The sequence below is a fragment of the Cavia porcellus genome, unplaced genomic scaffold (genome assembly GCF_034190915.1).
Source record: "Cavia porcellus strain 051 isolate PalLab524CR breed Dunkin Hartley unplaced genomic scaffold, mCavPor4.1 scaffold_15, whole genome shotgun sequence".
Taxonomy (NCBI): domain Eukaryota; kingdom Metazoa; phylum Chordata; class Mammalia; order Rodentia; family Caviidae; genus Cavia; species Cavia porcellus.
In genome coordinates this window covers 69693399-69712567 of record NW_026947498.1, presented here as the reverse complement: position 1 = coordinate 69712567, position 19169 = coordinate 69693399, and the positions used below count along the sequence as shown (strand labels likewise).

The following is a 19169-nucleotide window of genomic DNA, read 5'->3' as shown; positions in this document are numbered from 1 at the left end:
AGCTGCATCTTAACTCATTTTGGAGTCTGAACAGCGGCAGTTCGGGCTGTGAGCACCAGTTTGGCTGGTGTATTCATCGTTGGCAGGACAAGGAATCCTGAAAGGATCAGCACGGGGGGCTGTACCTGGGAAGCGAGGTCTTCTCCTGGTGTTGATCACTTCTCCTAGCAGGAAAAGGTGCAGGGAACAGGCTCCTGTCGGCCCCCACAGCAGCCTGGGGGAGGAGGAGCTCCCATCCTTGGGGACAAGGTATCCCCTGCTGGGCTAGCATCCAGACACAGCCTTGGGACCCACCCTGGCCTATCTGTGGAGGTCTAGGCTGGCGACAGTTGTAGGCTGGTGGGAGGCTAGCTTGTTGGTCAGCTTTCTGTTGCTGTGATAAACACCTGAGAAAATCAACTCAAGGGGCAAAGGTTTGTTGGAGGTCACTGTTTCATAAGTTCCAGTCCTTGGTCAGCTGGCTGCATTGCTGCCGAGCCTGTGGTGAGGAGGGGGGAGGAGCTGTGGCCCTGTGCATCTTGCCTCTGGGCTGACTGGGGAGCTGTCCCGCTGCTCTGGGAACCCTCACCTGGCAGGGCTCTCTGTTCTCACTCCCCCCCACCCATCTCTTTCTCTTTTAGGGTTTCGAAGACCCCAAAGACAAGTGAGTATCGTGCCCTTCTTTATTGCTGCCCCACAGACTGGGGAGGGGGCAGCCTTAACTCTGCCCTCCCACTCAGTGTCCCCACACTCACTGAACACAGGCCGGAGGCTGAGCCTAGAGTGAAAGGACCCAGTGAGGTGACAGGTGGCCAGCAGTGACCCCAGACCGGCTAGGGTATCCAGGACACTAGGACCTCTTCCCAGGGCTGCCTGTCTCGTCTCCACTGCACACATGCTCATGTGCATGCTCCTTTAGGAATGTAGCCTCGCACACTGGGCATGCCGCCTGCCCTCCTTGTCCCCAGCTGCCCCAGTCTCAGGGCTGGCAGAAATTCCGCTCAAGGACCAGTTCCGCCCTGGGAAATCGGGTCTCTAAGTGAAACACCTGAAGAGCGTGAAGCCTGCTTCCCGAGAAGACCCAAGCCCTGTGCCAGGGACCAAGTGGAGCCAGGCGTGGTGCAGGGAGTCCTGCCTTCCCATCTTGCCCTCCGGATCAGGATGACACAGCTGGGGAATGAAGAGCAGAGGCTGAGCAGCAGGGAAAAGAATGAAATTTCCAGTAATCCTTTACTGCGTTCTCATAACAATGAGTCACAGTGCCGGAGAGGCCATCCAGCAATTGGCCTGAGATGTGCGCTGTTTTCTCCAAGTGTATGGTTATTAAGAGCAGGGGTTTGAGCTGGGCATGTTGGTACACATCTACAGTTTCAACACTTTTGGAGGCTGAGGCAGGAAGATCTCAAATTTGAGCCCAGGTTGGGTAGTTTAGTGAATTAGACATTATCTCCAAATAAAAATATTAAAAAGGTTGGTAGCTAGTGTGAAGGCCCTGGACTCAACCCCTAAGATCACAGCGGGGGGGGGAGGGAGAAAGAGGTACAGGTTCGGGGCTTCTGGTCTGGTCCACTTGGCCCCAGTCCCAGTCCCTGCTTCCCTCCCCTGGCCAGGGTTGACTTGGGTGCCTGCTAGGCTTCTCGCCCTGGTGGTCTGCACCCCTGAGCAGGTGCCCCTGCCCCCCAGGAATGCGCAGGAGAGTGTGAACCCTGAGGATGAAGTGGATGAGTTCCTGGGCCGGGCCATTGATGCCCGGAGCATCGACAGGCTGCGCTCTGAGCATGTCCGCAAGTTCCTCCTGACCTTCAGGGAGCCTGACCTAGAGAAGAAGGTGTGTGGGGCCGGCTCGTGGGCAGCAGGGAGGTGCCTCGCTCGGGTGGCCTCAGTTTCTCCTCCCACAGTGCTGTGCTCCCCGGGAGACGGAGGCTCTAGGGAGGCTTCCTTATTTTAAGAGATAAATCTGAGCCTTCGCCCCTTGATTTCCTCGTGGAGAAACAGGGCTACTGAACATGCCCACTTGGGGACTAGACTGAGGATTAAATCAGTTCTCTTTTTCAAGACGTAAAACGCATCACCACACAGAGGGCATTCAATAACTGCTGATCACTGTTTACTGCTGTTATTGTTACGGCAGCTGCCATTGCTGCTTGGGGCGCCACCACCTCCAGTTAGAGACGGGAGGGCACTTAAGATCTGTGTCTCTCCTCTTTTTATGTATTTTTTATTTTTTGAATATTTTGTTTGTTTAATTTGTTTTTGTTTTGAGATCAGGTCTTGCTATGTAGTTCAGGCTGGCCTTGAACTCACGTTGTAGCCCAGGCTGGCCTCAAACTCCCAGTGATCCTCCTTCAGCCTCCCCAAGTGTGGGGATTACAGGCATGCGCCACTATGCCCAGCTTCTCTTCTTAACGTTTCAGTGAATGGGAGGCTTAAACTCAGTGATGTTGACAGATTTGCTTTGGGTCACCCAGTGAAGCAACAAAACCAGAAGCTGGTCCAGGCATTGCACTGTTACAAGGTCTCCAGTGCTTGGGTCAGGTGGCTCCAGTGACACTTGTTGGCAGAGCAGGGCTGTGCAGGGGAGGAAAGAGAACCTGACAGTGCCGCCTGCTCTGCACGGCCGTTTGGGTGTTGAGCTCCGCTGGATGGTGGAGGAGCAGATAGCTGTGAGGACCTTGGCGTGGCCCTCACTGAGCTCAGGCTGCTCATCTCAGAAGCACCAACAGTGCAACCCTCGCCTGCTTCTGGGCTGGTAGGAGGGCACTGATGAGTGTGGAGATGGTCTGCTCGGTCAGCGTGGTGACGAATCACTTGGTTGGTGGCTCAGCCTGCATGGTCCCCCCCCCCCTTTTTTTTAATCGGTACCGGGGATCGAACTCACGACCATGCGCTTGCAAAGCAGGCACTTATGCTGCTGAGCTAAATCCCCAGCCCAGCCTGCATGGTTTCTGATTTGATACATGTCCAAGTCCCAGTGTACAGGATTGGACTGGGCTCTTAGTGTCTGCAGTCTGCTCCGATCCTGGGGTGTTCCTGGTGCTGAGTGGGCTGAGACCAACTCCTCTGGAGCACGCTGCCAGGCCCTGGGCCCTCACCGCGGCCGTCTCCTCTCAGTACTCCAAGCAGGTGGACGACCGCTTCGGTGCCTATGTGGCGTGCGCGTCACTTGTCTTCCTCTTCATCTGCTCCGTCCAGATCACCATCGTGCCCCAGTGAGTATCTCCATCCCTCCTGCACACCTGCCTCTGCCTGCAGGGTGGGGATGACCATCTAGGGGAGTAGAACATAGTGTCTGAGCTGAAGCTACTGAGGCAGGGGAGCGGGGCTTCCTCAGGGGTCCTCCAAGGGACCAGCAAGCCAGGGCTCTGGGGAGGCGGATGGTCACGTCCAAGTGGAAGTCCTCCCCCTGGGGCCACTTGGCTACAAGAGGGACTGTCCACCACCTCATGATCTCATGCCTTCCAACATGCGCCTTACTACCCAAGGGAATCGCGCAAGGTTTCCATGTCACCAACTTCTGTGTGTGTGCCTCTGGGTCCTGTTGCCCCGTGCCCCTTAAGACATCCTCAGAAAATAACGGGTTTCCCCACTGCAGGTGTCAGAGAACGGATTTCAGGTTCTGAAGGGTTTTCCCAAAGAAGCATGGCTGAACTCTGCTGAGGACTGGCTCTGTCGAGGTGGAAGCCTTGGCTGTGGGCAGTGGGCTTCCTGAAATGCAGTTTAGCGAACAGTTATTCATGGTGGAGTCACACTTGGGAGAGAAACGTAGTCGACCTGTGTATACATAGCATGTATGTGTGTGCACACATGCGTGTGCGTATGTGTGCCAGTAGAGGTGTGTGTGTCTATCTGTGTAAATGTTTATACTTTTTACTCCAACATATAGAAAAGTATGCACTGTCTACTCCATAGCTATAACAGTAGTTAATCTTTTGCAATATTTGTTTTAATCGTTTTAAATTGTTTTAGGGAAAATGTAAGAGCATTTTGTCCCTAAAATCCTCAGTAGATATTTCCCATCTTCACCACAGTGTACCCTAAATGAGATTCATATCATTCCCCTACTGTCATTTAACACCCAGCCCGTGTGCAGACTTCCGGAATTGTCCCCCCCAAATGTCTTCTACTCTTGGCTTCCGTAGAACCAGGATCTACTCAGAATCCTCTGGTTCCATGTGCTTAACCTAAAGAGTGCCCACACTCACAGCTTCTGTTTCTTTAGTTTGAAACGTCGCAGACTTCCTGAGAAGTTGCGGGAATCGGGGTTTCTGTGTATCTTTTGTCCAGTTCCGTCAAGTGTTCTTAACTTCCCTGACTGCAGGATAGTGATCAAAACCTGGAAACTCACCCCAAAATGATGCTGCTCACTAATCCTGAGGCCGTCTTCTGCTTTCGTCTGGTCCTTGCTAATGTACTGTGTCGTTACAGTAGCCGCTGTCTGAAATCCCACACTGCACTTAGTTGTGGTGTCTTCTGTGTCCCTTTCAGTCTCTGACAGTCCCTCAGGAATCGTATGTCTTTCGTGGCCATGGACTTTTCGATGCGTGCTGGCCCGTTAACTTGAGCAGTGTTTCAGTTTGGGAGAGTCTGATGTTCTGGTCAGACCGAGCTGTGCACTGTAGGACCTGAGGGTACGCGAGCCAGCCCGCCGCACTCCTTAAGGCCCCTTATGTTACGACACTGACTGCTACAAGATTCCCCTTGAATTCATGGCTGCTGTGGCAGTCAGGACCACAGGTGACAATTAGACTGGCTGCACCTACGATGCATGAGGCTGGGCAGAGCTGGCATGTTTTTCTGTATTGAAAGGGAGTCCGCAAGCAGCCAGGCTTTGTGCGGTCGCAGCAGACAGCCCCTTAGCATGGGATGTACTCCTGCCTCTGCCGCTGTGTCTTCTCTGCATGTGGCTTGGGGTCAGGCCATCCCACACCCTGCAGTGTCCCTTGTCACCACTCCACATGGCTGCAGCGTGAACAGAGGTTGTTCTCTAGCTGTCCCTCTCTAGGGAAGCTTTGAAGGCCACTTTGAAGGTCTTTCTTTTCCTCTGATGAGGATTCTTTTCTCTTGTTCTATTAGTTGAAGGCAGCTAAGTGCCTGCCTCTGGAAGCTAGAACAAAGGTGCTGTCAGAGTTCTAACAGGGTGTCCCACCCTGTCCCAGGCCTCTGCTGGCCTATAAGCCACAACCATCAACACCACCTGGCATATCCAGGCCTTTCTCCTCCCTCAGAGCGCCAGGGCAGCCTGGTCGGGAGTGCTATTCCTGAGCCAGTCCCCGCCCCAGGAGAGCAAAGGGAAGCTCTAGAGGAAAGTCAGCTGCTGCTTGTCTGTCCGAGGGTCCTGCTCACCATGCCGTGTGCACTTTCCCTCCTGACTTGGCTTGGAGGGGAGTAAAAACTGGGTAGTACTTGCAGTAGGCTCTGGTGGGGGAAGGGGCAGAGGTCAGGGACTCTTTCTCAGATGTACACATCAGCCTCGTTTCTCAGTGGCCGGCCAGGCTGTTGGCTGCATTGCTGCCCACAAAGGCCCTTTATCAGATCTGTTTCCAGTCTGTGAGATTGTTTATTGTGCCATGAGTGACAGTGTGGAGGGGATTTTAAAATGAGTTCTTCCAGGCTAAATGAAGCCCTCCTGTGAAGAGCTGAGAGTCAGGCAAAATATTGGTCAGGGGTCACTTGCTTCTCCATTCAGCTCCTGTGATCTGCAGGTCCCTACAGGAGGGTAGGAAGGGCAGGAGCAGACCGGTACTGTGCGGGGCCCAGTGGACCCTCGAAGGTCTTCCCAGGGGGCAGGGGAGAAGACTGAGCAGTAGGCTTGGGAAATGGAGCAACTTCAGGTTCCCTCCCAGGGCTGTCTGTGTCCCTGTCCCCCCAAGTCGGGAGGACAGGCCTGGGGACCTGCGGCTTCCCCTCCCCTCTCTTCCCCCAGCTCCGTGTTCATGCTGAGTTTCTACCTGACCTGTTTCCTGCTGCTGGCCTTGGTGGTGTTTGTGTCCGTGATCTACTCCTGTGTGAAGGTGAGTCCAGCCACCCTGGGCCACTTGGCACAATGCCTGGCCACCACTCTTGACTGGCAATGGCAGAGAGCCAGACTGGAGACTGGAGACTGGCACTGGCAGCCTCAGTTGGCCCTGGGAATCTTTGCAAGAAGCTGCTGTCTCATTGCTTTTGTACAACCCCTTGGTATCATATGGGACAACGGGGAGCACCCAGCACAGAGCCTGGCACAAAGCACGGTCAGGGAGCTTTGGCTGAAGGGAGGAGTGTGGGAGGGATCATCACTTCCCAGACACCCTGGGATTTGTCCTGCAGGGGCTTCTGAGACCAGAATGGGGGGTCATGCTGATGAGCTGTTCAGCCCCAATGGCCTGGAGCTGGGGATGCACCCCACAGATGGCTTAGTGCGCAGCACAAGTTCAGGGCCAGGAGCTTGGCTCCCACATCGTCTGTTGGGCATGCTGTGTCCTCAAGTCCCTGGGTGGGACTTGAACTAAGGCCATGTGGAAAGCACTTGGGCCCACTGGCCCTGCTCACCAGGGAGCCGCTGAGGGTTCCCTAGCAGTCAGTTTAGCCCCAGAAAGTGCCCTGCAGGAGAAACTCACTGTCCAGCATCTACTGAGCCTCCTCTCTCCTCCCAATGCTTGCTTGGAGCCAGGCTCTTGGATGGTGTTGGGGGTCAGGCCCTGCATCACCCCTGCATACTCTGCACCACACTCTCCTGCAGAAGGAATTGAATCTTTGCTATCTCCAAAGTCCCCTCCATCTGTCCACCTTGCAGAGAGGGATCTACTTAGTCACCTCATGGTCAAGGTCTCAGTGGGCCTGGCTCAGAACAGAAGGGATCCCAGAACCATCAAGCTCTGTCCTGCACCTTCGAGGTGAACGCCGGCTCCCAGCCTCCACTCCAGCACACCCTTCTCAGGCGCCAAGCTCCCGCCTGCTCTGGGCTCTGTTACTTTCATCCTCTGGCCTGGCTGTCATTCACCCTCCAGTCCCCAGTCTCTGTCCCTGGCAGGTAGTTCCACTGTGTTTATCCTGTGGCCACACAGGGTGCCAGATGGTCACATTAGCCAAAAAGTGGAAGCAGCCAAGTACCCATCACCAGACAAACAGCTGAGTGACACTGAACATGTAACTGCATAGGAACCTCGCCTCTGGAAAGGAATAACGTGCTGTCACATGCTACAGCATGGGTGGGCCTGAAAGCCCTACCCTGAGGGAAAGAACTCAAGGTCACATATTGTCTGATTCTCTAACAGGGGAGGACAGGCAAGCTCACTGAGTCAGAAGCTGAGCCGACCAGCGGCTGGCAGGAGGGCGAATGGGGAGGGGAGGCTTTGTGGGTACAGTTTCTGCTTGGATTGATGAAAGCAGTGGTGGATGGTTGCACAGGGTTGTAAATGTAACTGATGCTGTTGAATGGTACACTTAAAAAGAGTTAAAGTGACTGGGCGTGGTGGCACACACCTGTAATCCCAGAGCTCAGGAAGCTGAAGCAGGAGGATTGCTGTGAGTCCAAGGCCAGCCTGAACTGCATAGCAAGACCCCATCTGAAAAAAAAATGTGTGTGTGTGAGAGAGAGAGAAAGAGAGAGGGGGGGGAGAGAGAGAGAGAGAGAGAGAGAAGTTAAAGTGGAAAAAAAGGTTAAAATGACAAATCTTACATTATATATATTTTACCACAATAAAATGTCACAATAACCTTTTAAGAAGCAACTGAAAGTGCTTTTTGATTAAGCTTTCTTGCTTAATCAAAAAAACTTTGTAATTTAAATTACAAACCAAGGCAAACATTTGTTTTATTGTTTGTTTTAGGTGCTTAATTGGCCTGTTCAAGTCATAATCAAACTTACGTATAGTCCAGCTATTTTTTCAGTACCAAGGACTGCAGACAGGGCCGTCACGCTGACCTGCATCTCCAGCTCCCGTTACTAGTCTCCTCTGCATTTTAAGCAGGGTCTCCCTAAGTCCCTAAATTCCCGGGCTGTGTTCAAACTTGTAAACCTGCTGCCTCAGCCTCCCGCAGTGCTGGATGACAGCCCGCACCACCATATGAGTGCAGTCCTCCCGTCTAAAACCAGAACCCGAGTCTCCTCTTTTCTGTTGGTGGCTTTGGTAAAGCGGAGCTGGCCCAGTCCCACTCTGTGAGAGCCCCCTGATTTGCACATGTGGATGGTGGTTGTCAAGGGCAGGGAGGTGGACGGGCAAGTTCTCTGCCCAGCACTGGGCACTTTGAGGTCATACTTGGGTCTAGTGAATCCTTTCCCCCACTTCCCAAAATCACCTTATTGCACGGTCCAGTGTCCTGCTGTGTTACCATCATCCAATTCAGTAAGTTTTGATTCATTTTTATCAGGCCCAGCGATCCTTTGGACTGTTCTAAGGAGGTCTTAGGTGGACCTCCTGCCCCGTCCACCTGTCCCTGTCCCCCACACATCCTGTAGCTGGGGCTCCCCAGCTTATAGACAGGGGAGGGGGGCTTCTGGGAAGAATATGCTTAAAAAAAAAAAAAGAGCTCATGAAACTGCTCTGGCTGGCACCTGCCACATCAGGTAGCTGCCAACCCGACCTGCGGGTCCTTGCAGCCCCCTTCCCGCCAACCTCTCAATAGCCACTTTCCAGAAAGCTGCATCCGACCGGAAGTGGTTTGTAATAGGAGGCTCTTTCCCACATAATCATTCTTTCATGTAGTGGGTTAAACTTTTTTGCACATTAAAATGTGAGTTGGAGGAGTCTGCCCTGGATGTGAACACGGCAGTGATATGAATTAGCCCACCCTTCTCCTGTCGCTGATCACTGTCCTGCACTGACTGCAGGTCCCTGGAAGAAGGCTTGCTGTGTCAGCTCTTCAGATGCTGACATGAGCTGCTGATGAGCTGTGGTTTTCATATTTACCCTCTACCAGAACTCTGGAATTCTCACCTTATTTCCCCACATGCTGAGAAGTCCCGGTACTCTGATGAGCTGAAGATTCTACGACTCCAGTGCAGGCTCAGCTCTTCCAAAGCCAGATGCTCTGGCAGTTTCTCCGTTTCATAAGACAGCAGTTTGCACTCACTTCCTTCAAAATCTTACCTTTTCACGTCGTGTGCACACAGTGGGAACTCACCTGTGTCAGGGCAGCTCCCGTCCTCTCTCTGAGGTTTTCCCTTGTCCTTTGCAAGTCTCTGACTGCCCTGCGTCCTCCTGACCTAGCTCCGTGAGCTTCCCATCGAGGCCTCGGTTTCCTGGGCAGCTCATTCACAGCCTTGGTCTTCATCTTGTCCCCGTGTCTGGGTTCACTTCTCAGCGCTTCAGCGTCCCTCAGAGCCCTCTGTCCTCAGGCTGCTGTGAGTGCAGGTTGTCCCCCGGTCCTTCCTTCTGCCAGTGCCATCTTAGAGGTAAGCAGGATCTACACCAGCTCTGGCCTCTCTTGGCCCTTGCGCTACCTGGGCCCCCAGTCTCTTTTCTTGCAGAAAACCATGTTGGATCCTCCTCGCCATCACATGCCGTTCACACTGCAGAGACTCTCAGAACAGAAGGAGCTCAGCCACCTACCTGTATCTCTTTTCTTTTCTTCTTTCTTTCTTTCCTGTCTTTTTGAGACAGGATTTCACTATGTAGTTAGGCTGGCCTTGAACTCACTTTGTAGCCCAGTTGGCCTCAAACTCGGTGATTCTCCTGCCTCAGCCTCCCAAGCTGGATTCCTTATTTTAACCCTGTGGAGGGCGCCGGGCTGTGCTTGGGAAGCTCAGGGCTGGTGACCTTGCCTGCATCTCCGAAGCGCAGCTCCTTCCCTCCTCGGCCAGCTCCAGCTGCTCCCTCAGCCTCCCTGCCTGTCCCTCATCCTGAGGAGTGACCAGCCTGTCCCTAGCCAATGGGCAGAAGAGAGCAGCCTCCTTTCCCTCACTGACCCAGGCCTGCTGGTGTCCCTGCAGCTCGTGGGTGCCCCCTACTCAGCACATGGAGGCTTCCGTGAGCAGCTGGCCAGCAGCGTGTATATTTAAACCCCGTCACTCTCTAGGCTCCCTCCTGGTCTCTCCCGATCTGTCCCACTGACGTCTTGGATCTGACGCACTGCTGGGACCTGTAAGCAGAGCCTCCTCTCGGTGCTGTCTGCTCTGTGCAGCCACAGAAGTCTGCTCTTCCCCTCCCCGCATCTGAGTGTAACCAAGTCCACTTTGCTGACTCTTTGCTGCCTTGTTAATTTCTGTGGACTTCTGAAGGGCTGGGTGTTAAGTGCAGAGCTGCACAGCCCTTTTGCCTGCCTCATTTTACTTCTGAGTTCTTCCTATCTTTCTGTTTTCCCCCTGAAACAAGACTTGCTGCTTTTGTTAACTTCTTGTCAAAGAAGTAGTTTTCTCCAATTTTCTGCCATCAAATTTCATCACTTTTCATCCCTGAAATCCCTGGCCGTGCCTCACACACAGGAGCCCAGAGAGACCATCTTTTGCCTGGAGACACACAAAAGAGTCAGAATCCCATCATGATCGTTAATTATGTCCCCACTCCCACGTGTAAGGGTGTATGGATTTAAACCAATCGGATCAGGAGCATACTGCTTATGAACTTTAAGCTCCGATTGTGAGCAGACACCAAATGACTAGTTTGCAGACACAGTGAGCTAGGAAAACATTGCAACCTAGGACCACAGCTGTGGTGAGCCCTCTAAAGAGACTGCCTCAGTAATGAGTTCTGAAATCCAGACTGGGGTGAGCAGGTTTGGGATCTGGGCACACAGATGAACTTCGTGACTGCAGGAGACGAGAACTCTGTGAGCCAGCTCCAGGGCAGGCTGTCCAGCCTCCACGGGGCTTTGGTTCTTGGGCTTTTAACTTGAGCTTAGTAGTAAAGGGAAGCCTTTAAAGGATGCTAAGGGAAGCCAGGGCACAAAGGTGACTCAGCCAAGCATTAGATGCCAGAGCGCCACCTAACATCTATCTAAGAGCCTGCATTCTGCTGGCTCCTCATGCGCCAGGAGGCCCGTGAGGGTTGCTCCCCCTCCGCCTTTCATAGCAAGCGTTCTCGAGTCTGCTAATCTTCCCCTAAAGCAGCCGTTACCATCATGGTTGTAAAACTCGAAGAAAGGCCCTCAGTCGGTGGGTGGGGGCTCAGCACTGACACTGAAGTTAGAGCACAGGGGGAAGGGGTGCTGGGGGAATGGAGTTACACAGCCAGGGTTGGAAACCGGCTGCCACGCTGCCCTTATTTCTCCAGCTAGGAACACAGATTCCCTGAAACCAGGACTTCCATTTGTATTGGCAGCATAGCTTAAAGTGCGAACATTAGGGCCTGGCACATGGGAGGCCCTGAATTTAGTCACTGGTGCCTTGAGGGAAATAAAGAAATATTAACAAACTTCCCTGCTGCATTTAGCAGCTTATGAAGCATCTTTAAGTGAGCCATTTCATTGGATCTGCATAGTCACTCAAGGAGATAGATACTCACTATTTACTGAAACTAAGAAGTTAATAAGGTCCCCAGGATCACACAGCTAGGAAGAAGCTGAGTGGAGTTTTTTTTTTTTTTTAATAAAAACTACATTGAGATGTAATTCACACTATAAAATTCATCTTTATAAAGGTGGGTGAACTTTTAATTCACTGGTTTTTTAGCATTTTCACAGAGTTGTATAAATATTGCCACTAATTCCAGAGCATTGTACCCAAAAAGAAACCCTGTATCATTAGGAGTCACTGACAACCACTAATCCCTACTTTCTGTCTGTGAGCTGTGTTTTCTCTGTGAGCTGTGATGTCCCACCTAAGCGGAAGCACACCGTGTGTGGCATTTTGAGGCTGGCTTCTTTTTCTTTGCCCACGAGATTCAAGGTTTGCCCACAAGATTCAAGGTTTGCCCACGAGATTCAAGGTTTGCCCACGCGGAAGCATGTAGCAGCAGTTTGTTTCTTTTTGTGATTGTCTGAATCACATTTTGTTTATCCTCTCCTCAGCTGGCAGTTTTTGAGCAGTGCCACTTTCGGGTTATTATCATGAATAAAGCTGCTGTGAACATGGGTACACAGGTATCCCTGCTTTGAGTTATTTTGGATAGATACCCCAGAATGGAGCTGCTGGATCACATTGAAGTCTGTTTTGTATAAAAATTCTTCTATTCTGTACTTTGAGGAGGCGTCGTACTGTTCCGCAGGAGCCACACTTCTGCACATGCCCAGCAGCAGTGCCCAGGGTGGCACTCTCCCCAGCTCTTCATTACTTCTTCGTGTTCTTGATGCTCCTGTTTACTGCACAAAATTTTTAAAATTTTGATGAAGTCCAGTTCGTTTTTTTTTTTTTCATTTTTGCCTGTGCTTCTGATGAGATCTCTAAGAAATCATCTTCTTTTAAAGGTTTTGTAGTTTTCAAACTTGCATCTAGGTCTCAGAATTAATTTTTGTATATGGTGTGAGGTAGGGATGCAAGTAGTTATCACTTGTCCTCCTACTATTGTTGAGAAGATTCTTTTTCACTGTTGATTGTCTCGGCAGCTTTGTCAAATCAACTGATCACACTCCCTTCCAGGTCACATTCCCCACACCCCACGTCTTCTGATGCAGTCCCACCTCTGACACATGAGACCTGAGGGACGTCTATTAGATCCAAGCCACAGATTCCCCCTAAAATTCCATGCGGACACCACTATGGTCCTGGTGAATGCTACAGGGTAGTGGTGTTGGCTTGCAGCCCAGGGACTTCTCAAGCTGGCAGCAAACACTGCAGTGCCCAGGTAGTCCTCTTCCCCCAAGAGTGAACAGCCACGTGATTGTACTGTGGTCCCTTGACCTACTTTATCATCTGTGTGACCAACTGCAGAAACAGTGTCAGGTGGGCAGGCCCCGTGGTCTGGCACTTTTGGCATTGGTCCATGCAGGAAGACGCCTTTGTCTATTTCACTGATGATAAAAGTGAAATGTGCTTCTGTGGATGGGGAGCCCTCAGGGAGGGGTGTGGCCTGCTCCTGGAACACAGGCTCCCTGTCTTCTGCTCCCGTGCCTTCTCCACCAGGGGACACTGGCAAATCTGCAGCAGACAGGACTCAGCACAGAGGGTGGAGCGGCAGGGGTGGAGAGCCCGGGTGCTCTAATTGTCTTTCTGTCCCTCCTCTTTGTTAACTGCATCGCATGGGAGACAGGAGGACGTGGGGTACCAGGCCAGCTATGTCAGATTGGATGGTAGAAGTGGAGCTCGGGAGGCGGATGTTGAATTAAAGCCACAGGGTGAAGGGCACAGGGTAGGGCCGATAGGGAAATGGCAGAACCTGAGCTCCACCCAGTGCCTGTGGTCCAGGCCTCACTGCTTCCTGTGCCATGACCCTTTACAAACCTAGCCTCTCCCTCCACATACCTGGTCCTTTCCGTGACCCTTCCTTCCAGGAAACCTCCTCCCTCCCAGGAAAGCCAGGGCCCCTTGTGGCTCCTCAGCTGCCTGGCTGCCCTCCCTAATGGTTCCCCAGAACCCCAGGCTCATGTGGTGGGCAAATGGGCTTTTCTGGCCCCTTCTGGGCTTTCTGGCTCTAGTCCTGGGGGTATCCACTCCTGGCCAGCTGATGAGGGGCTGGAGCTGAAGGGGTTCAAGCAGGCCAGGGGACAATCCTGGGGACACTGTGGGTGCTCCTAAATGCTGCCTTCTCTCCCCCAGCTCTTCCCCAGCCCACTGCAGACGCTCTCTAGGAAGATTGTGCGGTCCAAGATGAACAGCACTCTGGTCGGGGTATTCACCATCACCTTGGTGTTCCTGTCATCTTTTGTCAACATGGTGGGTGACTCTGTGTGACCCTGGTACCTCCCCAGTCCCATAGGATCAAAAACAGGGATCCCTGTGCCCCATGGGATTGGGCGAGGTGATGGTTCCCTGGAAATTGCTATGCTTAACACACCTCAGGGTATCCGACCTGACATGGGCTTTTAGTTCCTTACTCTTAGGCTAAAAGAACTTGACAGGGGCCAGGGGTGTCCCCCAGGCAGGCTTGCAGGGTCCTGCCCCGGGAGGGTGTGCTGGACACAGCCCTGCCAGCCAGGACTCTGGGTCTGCAGCCCCAGCCAGGCTCCTCCTTTATCCCGTTCCGTGGGTGGCTCGACCTGCAACGGGGACAGACAGGCTCCTGCTGCCCAGCCAAGCCCCTGGGCTCATCTGGTCTTGCTGCCCTCTTGCGTACCCCAGTTCACCTGCAATGCCAAGGACCTGACGGGCTGCCTGGCGGAGGAGCACAATATCAGCGTGAGCCAGGTCAACGCATGCCACGTGGCAGAGTCAGCCTTCAACTACAGCCTGGGCGATGAGCGAGGCTTCTGCGGCAGCCTCTGGCCCAACTGCCACTTCCCTGAGGTACAGACTGGAGCATCCCCTGTCCTTTCCCCTTTCCCCTGCACCTCAGGGAAAGCACCCACCTACGGCCTCCTCGTGCCAAGCACCCCTCATGCTAACGTGGCTGTTACTCAGATAGTGCTCACTGAGTGATCCTTCCACAGCCCTGTGACAAAGTACTCTTTATCCATGTAGCGCGGAAGAACCTGATGGCAGAGAGGCTAAATAACTTGCCTAAGGTCACACAGCTAGTGACCTGCAGTCAGAGCTCTCATGCAAGTCATCGGGCTCTAGAGTTCGTACTTCTCTCCCACGTGCAGAACATTTACATTTAGGACCCTCGTGTTTTCAAGTGACCTGGCCCTGCCTCAGGAAACCCAGCCAAACTCCCGCTGTTAAGGTCTTTGAGCAGAAAGGGGAGCAAAGGGAATCCTGACCCGGGCCAGTACTACTGCAAACTTGTTTTTGAAGTGTACAATGCAGTTGCTTTCAATATGTTCCTAGGTTTGCGCAGATGTCCCCTTCAGAGCATTTTCTCCACCTCAAAAACAGTGTAAGCGTCTGAGGAGGCCTCAGCAGCTGGGCCATGCAGCAGGGCAGGACTTCTGGCCAGCACTTGCTCGATGGGGGCCGTTCCCTCACCCCAGCTCCCTAGGGGCTCATGCGAACCCCGTGAGGTGAAGGCTCTGTCTGCCATGTTCTGGGGAGAAAGTGTCTGCCTTCTTCCAGGTCCCTCAGTGCAGTCCCAGAACACACACCGCCTCACTTCCCTGCGCCAGGAAGGAGTGTACACATGGGGCGGGAAGGGAAGCCCAGTGAGGAGCAGGCTGGTGCTGCCCCTAGACAGGTGATTCTCCTGGGCTTGGGCCTGGACCACCTCTGCCCGCTCAGTCCAGCTTGTGCTTCCTGAGGGTGGTGTGCTATGGAGCAGAGCCTACTTGGTCTCATGTTGGGCCCTCCAGGGGTGGGTGGCCACAGAGGAAGCTGGAGCCTCGGAGAGAAGGCCATTGGGGATGTGCCCACTCTACTTGGGGGAGGTGGTTGGGCCCCGCCTGTGGTCTGACCTGCCTGCCCAGTTCCAGCTCGCTGTCCCTGGACCCTGTGTGCTGTCCCTGGTTGGCCAGCCCCTCCTCAGACCTAGGTCCTTGGGAGACCCTAGCATTAAGCCTTGGCCTCCCCCTAACTGGGCCTACGATCTAAAGCAGGGCCCTTTCTTCTGGCCCTAGGCTGGACCTCTGGAGCTGAATCATCAGGGTGTGCCTCCGATTTTCTCTGCCCCAGGTCTTGGTGGGGATAAGAGGCTTGCAGAACCCTTCACCTGACTGCTGGAGGCCTGGGGAGGTCCAACCTGGGCTACCCCACTTGCTAGCCCATGGCAGAGGCAGTACAGAAGTGGGCTCAGAAATCATGGTGCTAAATTTAAAAGAAAGAACAGAATAAGAGATGGTGACATGTCTGGGAATAATGTCAGGAGACCGCGGCAGAAGGGCTCGGCTGGTCCAGGGCCTCACTTGTCTAAGCAGGAAACACCAAGCTACAGTACAAGGATTCAGTCACGTCTTTGGAGCCTTTGAGGACCAATGTAGTTTTTTAAATTATCTGTTTTTTATTAGTACATGTTCACCACATGCAGTGATCCATTCATCACAGGGCATCTGTACCTGCATGTGTCTTAATACCCTTCCTCGGTCCCCTTCCCCTCAAGCCTTCTTCCCCTCCCTTTTACGAAAGTTTTGTTTCCATTTTTTCTCCCATTCTTCCTTTTCCCTTCCTTTCCTTCTCCCCCACTGTTTTTCCCCTTTCCATTTGCCACTGTAGTTTAGACTGCAGAATTTTCAGATTTTAAAAGGATGCCTTACACCCCACAAGAGGCCAGGGCAGAAGCTCCCACAGTGAAACCCATTTCTGTAGCCACATTGTAGACAGGAGCTGGAGGAAGGACGGCCGTTAGTGTCGCATCGGTTAGGTCAGCTAACACCAGTTGTCACCAAAGCAGGTCAGCTCAGTTGTTGCCACCACGTGGATTGTGAGAACACTCAGTTTTTAGAGCTGTGGATTTCAGAATCAGGGTCATGAGAGGCGCCTTCTCGTGTGATAGGTATGCAAGCCCGGGATGGGAAAGGACAGGGGTAGCAGGGCTGAGGAAATGGTCCAGGGCACCCAACCTGTTGGAAATGGAGCAGGGATGGACCCTGTCGCCATGAGCCCGTAGGCCCACTTAAACTGGAGCCCCATGCCCTGGTCCCTAACCAGGCTCTTCACAGGATGCACACTCCCAAACCCAATCCATGCATCTGAGATCTGCAAAGCTGGAGAGAAGCAGGGCGGGGTGGGGCGAGGCGGGCGGGGCGGCACTGCGGGAGGGCGGGTGGGGCTGACAGCTGCCCTCTCTCCGCAGTATTTCACTTACAGCGTGCTGCTCAGCCTGCTGGCCTGCTCCGTGTTCCTGCAGATCAGCTGCATCGGGAAACTGGTGCTCATGCTTGCCATCGAGCTCATCTATGTGCTGGTCATTGAGGTGCCTGGGGTCACACTCTTTGACAATGCGGACCTGCTGGTCACTGCAAATGCCATGTAGGTGGCTGTCTTCGTTATTTTTCTCTTGTCCCTGAGACAAAATACCGGACACCAAAAGTTAAAGGAGGAAAAGTTTATTTCAGCACATAATCAGCTCACTCCAATGTAGGGTGGCCTGCAGAGAACAGTTCATGCTGGCAGAGGACAGCAAAAGCAACAAGTGAAGAAGAGCCTCTCTGACTCTTATACTGTATCCCGTCTATGGGATGCAGTGCCGTCCAGTCAGGGGACTGATCCAGCAATCACCCACCCCTATTCCCAGTACCTTAACCCCAGCACTGCACTACCAGTCAGTCACACACTCTAGATTCAGGCCCTCTGAAAAAGCCCTATGACCACATGAGGCTTTGGGTTACAGCTAGACACAAACCATAACAGTGGCCCCTTCCTCACCTGGGTGGAAAGTCTCAGGAGGCCGGAGGAGCAGGCAAGACTGGGTCCTGGCGTGCAGGGAGAATGTCAAGCTCCTTTGCCCTGGCTACTGGCTCTGCTGCTTGACCCACTCTCCCTGATGCCAGGTGCCTCTGTCTCTGGTCGCTCCCCGCCTGCTGCTGGCCTCAGGCCTTAGGCCTCAGTGAGTTGTTCCTTGCCTCTCTGGGGCAGCCTCTGCTGGGCTGTTTTCTTCTAATTCCAGTCTCCTGTGGTGCTCAAGCTGAGAGTTTGCACTTCACCAGAGCCAGTAGCAGAGGGAGCGAGGGACACCTTTGTTGCTTAGGGGCTGTGTCCTACCTGGGCCCAGGCATTGTCCCATCATCTTCGTAGCAGCAGCAGGCCCATCACATCCAGTCAGGCCTTTGTGCACTGTTCAGGGGTCCCTGTGATGGCCGGGATCAGGTCCAGCCCCTGGACGTGCTGACTGTGAGGGGTGTGCCCTGGCTGTCTGGCCCATAGTCAGTCCTGTTGGGTGGCAAGTCAGATCTCAGTTGTCAGCTCGAGTCTCAGATTCAGGCATTTCATTGTTCTCCTGAATCTCAATATTTTTTCCTAATAAAATGGGAATAATACCCATCGTAGCCAAATAGATGTCAGGTGCCTGCTCTGTGGCATCTTTTCCTCCACCATCATCTACACACACACGTGTATGCACACACACACACGTGTACCAAAAATGCAAAACTGAGCACATGCCCAGGTCTCCTGAGAAGAAGCGCAGCTGGCCACACCTTCTCCAGCAGGCAGGGTCCCTTAACATCTCACTCATCTGCTCATCACACTCTGGGGCAGGGCCACTTACCCAGGCCTGTGGTGCCAGCTGTGAGCTGGGCCGTGGAGGGGGCCGGGTCAGAACTGATGACCCAGCTGGACTGTGCCTTCCTCACGGAGGAAGTGGAGCTGCAAAGAAGGATCTCAGTCCGACTCAAGCAGGAACTTCCGGTGGAGGTGTGGGGATGTGGGCACAAGACAGGGCGACTCCGTGACACCTAGAAGGGTCCCTGTGCTGTTGGGAAGAGGAGGAAGAGGACGAGGAGGAGGAGGAACACAAGGATGACGACAAAGAGGCCGGGGCCGTTGGTCCCCGTGGATCCGGGATCCAGCCCTTGTCTCCTCCCTGCTCCTCCCTCAGCCTGGTCTCTTCTGGGGGACAGAGTCATTTCTGTGTTGGAGTCTGGTGCAGCTCTAGAGCAGTGCTCTCCAGTAGACAACTAGATTCCAAATTTTCAAGTAGCTGGATTAAAAGCAGAAGTGCAATTTATTTTGAGATAAATTTGAGTATTTCAAATACTTCAACATGTGAACAATTATTTTAAATTATATTAAAATAATTATTTAAGACAATAATTTAAAATTATTAACAAAATACTTTTACCTTTTTTCCCACACAACTCATAACTTGGTATATGTTTATACTTGTAACTGTTTCTCTCAGCGTTCTTTGGGTGGTGCTGGGGATGGAACCCAAAGGCCCAAGCATGCTGGGAAAGTGCCCAGCCACAGAGCTACGCTCCCCGCCCACTGGCTCATCCAAGGCTCAGCAGTCAAATGTGACAGTAACTGCCCTTTAGGATAGTGCAGGTGTAGGGCTCCCCTCCGCTCCCTCTGACTCCTGGCACAGAGCTGGCCTGGGTGGACAGAGAGGCAGGTGTTTGTCCAGCTGGGGCCAGTGCAGGTAGGGTCCTGGGCAAGCACCAGGTGCTCTGTAGTCCCCATGCACTTTTGGTACATGTGTGTACTTTATAGGTACCAATTGGCCTGGGTGTCCCACAGTCCTCTCTGTTGAAATGCTCTAGGGTACTGAAGGGTGCTGGGGCAGCTGGGGGGCAGAGTGGCAGAGAGGAGGATGACAGGGTGACAATTGGGGGTGGCCTGGAGTATAGGGACAGCCAGAAGGCTTGCTGTC

General features: G+C 53.1%; 1 protein-coding gene across 3 annotated transcripts in view; it reads left to right on the top strand.

The window, feature by feature from the left end:
* Adcy5 (adenylate cyclase 5) overlaps positions 1–19169 on the top strand; it is a 136148-nt gene that overhangs the window by 105390 nt on the left and 11589 nt on the right. For all 3 annotated transcript variants that reach the window (XM_023562600.2, XM_063225090.1, XM_023562601.2), the window contains exons 9-15: positions 621–643; positions 1663–1807; positions 3091–3188; positions 5903–5990; positions 13589–13705; positions 14111–14275; positions 16653–16828. In XM_023562600.2, coding sequence (XP_023418368.2) covers positions 621–643; positions 1663–1807; positions 3091–3188; positions 5903–5990; positions 13589–13705; positions 14111–14275; positions 16653–16828 — 812 coding nt within the window. The remainder of the gene's footprint in view (positions 1–620; positions 644–1662; positions 1808–3090; positions 3189–5902; positions 5991–13588; positions 13706–14110; positions 14276–16652; positions 16829–19169) is intronic.